The sequence below is a fragment of the Micropterus dolomieu genome, linkage group LG20, assembly GCF_021292245.1.
Source record: "Micropterus dolomieu isolate WLL.071019.BEF.003 ecotype Adirondacks linkage group LG20, ASM2129224v1, whole genome shotgun sequence".
NCBI lineage: Eukaryota > Metazoa > Chordata > Actinopteri > Centrarchiformes > Centrarchidae > Micropterus > Micropterus dolomieu.
In genome coordinates, this window is record NC_060169.1 from 15,087,529 (window position 1) to 15,096,397 (window position 8,869).

Consider the following 8,869-nt stretch of genomic DNA (forward strand, 5'->3'; position numbering starts at 1 on the left):
TGGTCAGATGAGACCAAAATAGAACTTTTTGGCCTCAACTCAACACGTCGTGTTTGGAGGGCAAAGAACACCGAGTACAACCCAAAGAACACCATCCCCACCGTCAAGCATGGTGGTGGCAACATCATGCTTTGGGGGTGCTTTTCAGCCAATGGGACGGGACAACTCCATCGTATTGAGGGGAGGATGGACGGGGCCATGTATCGTGGAATTCTGGACCAACATCTCCTTCCCTCAGTGAGAGAGCTGAAGATGGGTCGAGGATGGGTGTTTCAGTACGACAACGACCCTAAGCACACCGCCAAAGCAACAAAAGAGTGGCTGAAGAAGAAGCACATCAAGGTTCTGGAGTGGCCCAGCCAGTCTCCAGACCTGAATCCGATTGAAAATCTTTGGAGGGAGCTTAAAATTCGAGTTGCCAGGCGACAACCTCGGAACCTGAATGATTTGGAGGCTGTCTGCAGGGAGGAGTGGGCCAACATCCCTACCGAAATGTGCACAAACCTTGTCACCAACTATAAAAACCGTTTGACATCTGTGCTGGCCAATAATGGCTTTTCTACAAAATATTAACATGCTGTTTGTCCAGGGGGTCAAATACTTGTTTTTCCTCATCAGATGGTTATCAATTTTTATAAATTCATATGATGTGATTTTCTGGAATTTTCTTTGGGATTCTGTCTTTCACTGTTAGAATGTACATATGATTAAAATTATAGATCGTTGCATTCTTTGTAAGTGGGCAAACCTGCAAAATCAGCAAGGGGTCAAATACTTATTTCCCCCACTGTATGTACACACACGGAGATGCAGGAAAACATAAATATCCCTTTACTCCCTCTTGTTAATGTATGTGTGTTAGCACCTGCACAACAAAGACCCTCTTGTCTCTGACATGAGCGTGAGCATCAGGCGTGGCAGCATTCTGCAAGGAGGCATCAGGTAGGTGTCACAACATGTTTATCCCTGCCAGTTTCAGTCCAACTATACTCGCCCTAATTGCTTGTATAATTTCACTAATGTGAAATAGTGTGAAAATGCCAGTGAGTATCTTCTTTTCCTCTATGCAGCATCATAGCACTTGCTTTCATCCCAGAACAGCCCTCCCCCCTCGTTCTTTTTTTTCTGCCTCTTGCAAGCATTCCTGCTCCTCCCCCCTTCAGCTCCCCTTGCTGGTATGGATCTGTGAAATGTTGGCAGGGTATGCTGCTATGGCATGGAGCCTCAGTGATAGTAGTCGTGATGTGAGGAAAAGAAAAGGTGAGGAAAATCAGAAAGCCTCAGAAAAAGGACTGATTGTCATTGTTCAATAAAATTCTTTTGTTGTCCCAATCATGACATGCAGGCAGCACACAATAGGCAGCCATGTTCCGCCAACCAAAATATTTGTAATGTGGTCAGTAAGCTAAAGGACATTGCTCTTCATAGATATGAATAATCAGTCAAACTCTAACCCAGTGGAGCTGATATGAGCTGTAGTAGCAGTGGATGTCAACAAGTGGTTTGATATTAACAGAGCCTAGATGTTCTGAAAACGATGTTGCTCTGCGTCGCTCACAGTTATAGACAAAAACTCATTGAATTTTATGGTTTAAAATTAGTTAAGTTTTACAGATTCATTAATGAGAAGGTCTAATCCATAGCTTAAAGTACAATAAATCTTACTAGTGACCTAGTGCCTCTTAAAATTGTGACACATAATGCTCAGAGAAGGCATGAAAAGAAAAGAAGATCACTGTAGGCTATAACAATCTCTTTTTATTCTCTATTCCGAACAATCAATTTGAAATGAACAGTCCTCACAGGTACCATTATTAGAAAAGGCCAAAACATTTATGTCAGGTCTCTGCATATAGTAATAGCAAGGATATACGACATTCTAAATCAGATAACATACTAATAATGAACGCTTTTCCAATAAACCACTTTGTAATATTCATCGGGCTCACACACAGATTTATTCATTCCATTCATTAATACCATATTTACTCTCTAGTGTTTTTCCTCTTCTGTCTAGTTTCACTGTCCATCTGCATTCACCTTCAAATTCCAAATGTCTCTTGTCTGCACTCCCATCTTACTTCCTATCTCTCTCTCTGTGTTTCTGTCCGTCTCTCTTTCTATCCTCAAGTTGTTGCATTTCATTTTTGGTTACTCAAAAGAAAACATCCGTTTGCCTGAGTTACCACTATAAACATTGCGGTGGTTACAGCATTACAGAAAGCCTAGCTGTGTGTGATACCTTGATGGTTTTCTCGCACAATCGGAGGATTAAACTGAATTCACATTGATTTGACAGATACTTTCTTTTCAGACTGCCTGGGTGACTTCAGTGCTGAGACCCACCATCATGTCGGAGACTGCATCGGGAACTTCCTGGACATCCCCACTCAGGTTCATGTCCTTTTTCAGTTCAAAGTCACTCTGCTCCTTGATAGGCATCTCCTCTGGCTTTTCATCACCGTTAACACATTCCTCTGTCTGTGCGGCGGCAGAATCTGTACACTCTCCATTCACAGCTGGAGGTGCATCTACTTCTGCCACATCCTCTGTAACAGGGCTCTCTAAATTTCCATTTTCCTCATTGCTTTCAACCTCAGGCTCTGGGCAAGGCACCTCTTTCACAGAGGCTTCAGTTACCTCTTCAGACTCAGCAGTAATTTCGCTGGCAGAAACAGACTCTGAGATGACAATTTCAGGGACAGGTTCTGCTACTTCTGGCTCAGCTGCCGCCTCAGTGCTGGAGGCTCCTGTTGCAGTTTCCTCTTCTATAGGCTGACATTCTGCGGGGACCTCCTCTGCTGCAGTCTCCAAGACCTCAGGTACTTCAGTGTCAGATGTGGCTACAATTGGTTCTGGCTCAATGTTCTCTACTTGTTTCTCTGCTGCAGATTCCACTGCAACAGCCTCTTTCTCAGGTTCTGGCGATTTTTTAAGCTCCGGCACTGGTGTTTGCTCTGGTTTGGGTTCTGGATCTGGTTGTTGCTCGGGCTCTGGTTTGAGTGTTTGCTCTGGTACTGTGGCTTGCTCCGGCATTGGCTCTACAGCTGGCTCAGCCACTGGCTCAGGTTCGGGGACAGCAGCAGGCCTCACTGTCTCCTCCACAGTGGCTTCCGGCTCAGTAACAGTCTTTGGCATGGGCTCTGCCTCTTGGTCTTCTGTGCTAGCCAGAACAACCTCTGGCTCTGGCACAGATTCTACAGCTACAGCAGATTCTTCTACAGGGAGCTCTTCGGGTACAGCTGCAGACTCAGGTTCAACCTCACTTGGCGCAGGTTCTTTTGATGCTGCTGTTGTAGCCTCTGAGATCTCTGCTGGAGCTTGTTCTTCAACTTCCTCAACTACTGGAGCTGACTCCTCTGCTGCTGTAGTGAGTTCTTCTGCTGCTTGAACAGATTCCTTTGCTGCTACACCAGGTTCTTGTACGACTGGAGCTGGTTCCTCTACTGCTGCAACTGGTTCTTCTACTGAAGCTGCCTCCTTTACTGCTGCAACTGGTTCCTCTACTTGAGCTGCCTCCTGTGCTGCTGCAACTGGTTCCTCTACTTGAGCTGCCTCCTTTGCTGCTGCAACTGGTTCCTCTACTTGAGCTGCCTCCTGTACTGCTGCAACTGGTTCCTCTACTTGAGCTGCCTCCTGTGCTGCTGCAACTGGTTCCTCTACTTGAGCTGCCTCCTGTGCTGCTGCAACTGGTTCCTCTACTTGAGCTGCCTCCTGTGCTGCTGCAACTGGTTCCTCTACTTGAGCTGCCTCCTGTGCTGCTGCAACTGGTTCCTCTACTTGAGATGCCTCTTGTGCGGCTGCAACTGGTTCCTCTACTGGAGCAGCCTCCTTTGCTGCTGCAATTGGTTCCTCTACTTGAGATGCCTCCTGTGCTGCTGCAACTGGTTCCTCTACTGGAGCAGCCTCCTTTGCTACTGCAACTGGTTCCCCTACTGAAGCAGCCTCCTTTGCTGCTGCAACTGGTTCCTCTACTAAAGCAGCCTCCTTTGCTACTGCAACTGGTTCCTCTACTGAAGCAGCCTCCTTTGCTGCTGCAACTGGTTCCTCTACTGGAGCAGCCTCCTTTGCTACTGCAACTGGTTCCTCTTCTGAAGCAGCCTCCTTTGCTGCTGCAACGGGTTCCTCTACTGGAGCAGCCTCTTTTGACGCTGCAACTGGTTCCTCTACTGGAGCAGACTCCTTTGTCGCTGCAACGGGTTCCTCTACTGGAGCAGCCTCTTTTGACGCTGCAACTGGTTCCTCTACTGGAGCAGACTCCTTTGCCGCAGCAACTGGTTCCTCTACTGGAGCTACCTCCTGTGCTGCTGCAACTGAAACCTCTACTGAAGCAGCCTGCTTTGCTGCTGCATCTGGTTCCTCTACTGAAGCAGCCTTCTCTGCTGCTGCAACTGGTTCCTCTACTGGAGCTACCTTCTCTGGAGCTGCAGGAGCTGGTTCCTCCGGAGGTGCAGATTTGGGTTCTTCTGGAGCTTTTACAGCTTCAGTTACTCCTGCCACAGCTGACCCCACAGCTTGTTCCACCACATTGTCTGCCTTAGCTGTCAACTCAGCTTCTGTGGGTGGGGCTACAGCCTCCACTTTAGCAGACTCCTCTGCACCCCCAACTATTGCTGAGGTCTCATCCTTTGTCTCTTTGGGGTCGCTCACATCATATCCCTTCCTCTTCTTGCTCAGTTTGCCTCCCATGATGTCTCCTAGGAACAAGTGGATGAAGGTGTCTTTTAATATGAGTTGAGATATAAAACATTGTCTAATTTACACTGTCAATTTAATTATGAATGCTTAAAACAACTACATTGCTCAGGAATATATATATAATTTATGTTCAAGACATAGATGAACACATTCATTCCTACAGGTAGTTTCCAATTCACCTGAATTGTATGGGGGCTAAATCCATGCCAAGAAGGCCCTAGCTGGCTGGGTTCAAACCCAGCATCTTCTTGTGAGGCAACAGTGCTGTCCACTTAGGTAGGTAGTTGTTTTAGGTAGTTAAAATGTATTTACTACATGTGAACATTAGGAATGTGTCTTGTCAAACTTTCAATAAATACAGCGTGCAACTTAGTTCCCTCAAATATAAAACAGTGGTCTGTCAGAAAGGAGAACAGATAGAAGTCTATTGTCTAGAAGTAAACTAGAAGTTCAATTAGGAAACTACTCTCTGCCAAACACAGTTTGGCTAGACAACATATGTAAATGCATGGGAACCTTACTGAGATCAGACAAAACTGCAGACTCTCAACCCTTTCAGGAATGCTGGGTAAGGCTCAGTGCCAAATAAGCCCAAGACTCTGAGTTGAATGCCTATGATTTAGATGTACAACTATTCTTCTCTGAATGAAAAGCTGTGTAGCAAGTCTCACAAGACACATACATAGAGGAGGTAATCCAGAACTTGCAGTAACATTCACAAACAGAATTTTCTGTATGAACTACTGATCAGTGCAGAACCACAATAATCCTATTCTGAGAATGGAGCAAACCATTTGTGTTTAAATTTGTGATTGCCACAGAATGTAACTTCCTTTCATAAACAATTTAGAGAACTGGAAGTTCTACTTAATCTTACTTACTGTGTTTCAGCTGACACTGAACCAATCAACCTGTTTGAATATGAGAGAGCCCTTAACGGCATGTTTCTGCAGAATAGAGATTACAGATTTATATTACATTCATTTTGAATGCCACAGTCTGATAATTTGATAAGCCTATTTTGGTTTGACAAATACTGTAAATATTAGTCCTATACAACATTGTTTTTTTCACTATATCCCAAATAATATAAGCAGGACTTTTACCCTGCATGTCAGCATGTGGGTAGGAACAATCTGGGAACTGTCCATAGTGCTACAAAGGTGCAATCAAGACAGGATACGCCATGATAGGATGCTGCACATCCCTTACCCAAATTTACAGTTAATGAGCAGTCCAGTAATACATATAAGTAATTATATCTGCTTTTACAGGAACACCAGCCTAATTCTGCTTTTGGACCTACTTCTAACTAATTATACTTTTTTTATGTGGTGGATTTCTTATTTGCACAATTTTGCCAAATCCCTCTTGGTGTCTCTGGCCTCCAAATCAGACAAAGCAAACATGTAGCTACAGTTTAAGGAGAAAACCTAATATTATTACATCAAATCATTGTGGATTTGCAAAATCAAGCCAATCTGTGAGTTTATAGGAACGTTGAATATTCAGTATACACAAAGCTTTACGCGAATTAGGAAGATGAAAGGAGACACGCAAAGGTAGCCCACGCCGGCCGGTAACAAAGGAAGGGGATTCATCACCAGCTGCTACTCACTGACAAAAGTAATGGGTAGGACTAAATTAGCAGAAAACACTGACTAATCTGTATTATAGTGTAGGGTATATGCCTATGCTGCTATACAAGGGAATTACACTATACACTGGTCACGAACACTTGAGTGATAAAGGCTGTAGAGGGGTCTCCATCCCCCATTTCAACCCACCCACCGCTGCTTCTCTCAGCTGCTCTGCCCTTTTTTGTTCACGAGCATTTGAAAATGTCGTCCTCACATGCGAAAGGAAACAAAATTCGCCACAGTAACGTCGTAATAGCAAACAGGTAGCCTACCACAACTTCATAACTTTGTTTCGCGCTTTCTTTATCCCAGAAGGTTTTTAATCTCCTGGCCTATACTTTAAAAAACCAGCGCTGCTGCCCGAGAAGACGCACTAAATCAAATTACATCCGCTGAAAACGTGAAAAAAATCTTGCCTTTATTATGCCAGCCTTAAAATGTACAAATTTGCATAGTTAGAAAAAGGCAGAGAGAGAGAGAGGGAGAGAGAACAATGGGTGCGCAGCAGTTCACCGGCATCTTTCTTTCTTGCTCACTTCTTTATTTCTATCATTACATTTACTTACAGAACATACTTCCTAAACATTTTGCAGTTGAACAAAAAACAAAACAAAAACAATGCTCTGACGTGACCGACCTGTATTTCTAGAGAGTGATCACTTGTCCAAGCTCCGGCTGGATGTGGTAATGGAGGTAAACCTTTAGAGTGACAGCTGCAGATTCCGCCCCTGCTCTCCGAGGTGCAGTCTGGGACTGTGTTGAAGCTGAGGAGTGCCCCTCACAGTTTTCTAGGCATCTGTCGCTTTCACAATCCAGCCTCTACCCCACTTCTGCTCAGTCTGCAATCTATACCCTCCCAATCTTTAACCCCTCCCCTCCCTCACACACCCACTCTGCTGTATAAATACATCTGCGGACTAAGGATGATTAAGAGCAGAATGTCACTTATTTAACATTGAAAATGCCCATTTCTCATCTGTTCTTGCTTTCATAAATAGTAATGCCATAGGAAATCACGTTCCCCTCCTCCTCCCCCCACAACACACACATATCTCACCACAGGAGTATTGCTACAATATAAATTATGCAAAGGAGGCATTATGTCATTAAAACCATTTGAGCAGCCCACACACACAGAAAATTACAGTGATTCCTCTAAGTTTTTTTCTTATGTTAATTGTAAGCAAGATAGCATCACAGTGACATCATGAAAAAGGAGTGTAACAAGTTTAGAGATATTCTGGGTAGATTATAAATCAAACAGATGTTATCTGATTTAAAAGTGCTAAATTGAATCTTTGTAAAAATGTGTTTTATGTTTGAGCTGTGGTAAACTGTTGATATGGACATGTATGGATATAAAGAGGACCAAAAGTTCACTGTAAACATTGCAAAGTATTCTGATAATTGCGTCTCTTTGCTATTTGCCTTCCATGTGTTAATGGGACATGGTTAGTCCGGGTGAGACTTAATGAAACTCAACCACTGACCCTTCCAGGTGAATATGTTTTCTACTTCAACAATTTGACCCATGCAGCATGCAGCTGACACACTATAGGTTGAGGTATCTGAAAAGCATTGATTACTATCAGATATATTGTGTATATTAATTAAATAAAGTTGGGGCATAACTATGAATACATTTGAGCTGTCTCTGACTATGTGGACATTACATTAGTCTTCAGGAAGTATGAAGTGCTACTAGAAAGGAATCTCATGTAATCTCATTTAAAGTGCTAGAATGTAATTTTCTTAGTAGCCATAAAGCCTCATATCTCTAGCAGCAGTCACTACTTATTTTCACTTGCAAAGCCTTCGATTGGTCTTTCCCTGGCATTGTATTACATGTTCCCTGCTGGATGTAGTTTGCCCCAATGGTTTTGATAGTTTCGGGAGGGCTTTTCTTTACTAACCCACTCTTATGTTTTTCTCCACGTAAATATATTTATCATTCATGTTTTGCAGAGTTAATACCATACAGACAGTATTACTGAGAAGACAGCACCCTCTCCTGTAACAGGAGCGCTCATAGTGCAACACAGCATCTATACAGAAAACTTGTTGGGCATTAAGATAATAATGTACACGATAAAAACTTTGGATGTAACAATGAAACAATTTGAATTTCTTATGCAAATATCTAGTTATATTGTACACATGAGATTTCTCTTAAAACTGTGTGTGGCTTTCGGACGATGACAAAGGAAATATTTCTGATTTTTTCAGTGTATATTTTCACAAGAAAAACCCAGACAAGAGTGTAAGAAAAAATATGTATATTTTAAAGAACTGTGACTGTCAAAAAAATATTAAAAGAAAAATAATTTGTGCTATTTAGATGATGTCATTAGACCTAGGTTTTGAATTTTATAAAATGCTCTGCTGACTAGATTTTCTGCTGTCCAAATGAATGTTCCAGTTTAAGACCCAGACAAGAAAATAAGATCAATCTTGTTTGTTTTCCCCGCTGACAATGGAGCTAAACAGTGACAAAGGGGCTGCAAAGACTGAGTTTCACATGATGCAAAAGC

The 8,869-nt window shown here is 43.0% G+C and overlaps 1 protein-coding gene across 1 annotated transcript; it reads right to left on the reverse strand.

Annotated features, from left to right (window-relative positions):
- Positions 1-1,738: 1,738 nt before the first annotated feature.
- On the reverse strand, positions 1,739-7,129 carry si:dkey-56m19.5 (probable serine/threonine-protein kinase kinX). The gene is made up of 2 exons (XM_046032178.1): positions 6,976-7,129; positions 1,739-4,697 (listed from the first exon to the last, which is right to left on the reverse strand). Exon 2 carries the CDS (start codon positions 4,687-4,689, stop codon positions 2,311-2,313), a length of 2,379 nt encoding a protein of 792 aa, XP_045888134.1. The 5' UTR covers positions 4,690-4,697; positions 6,976-7,129; the 3' UTR covers positions 1,739-2,310.
- Positions 7,130-8,869: the final 1,740 nt, after the last annotated feature.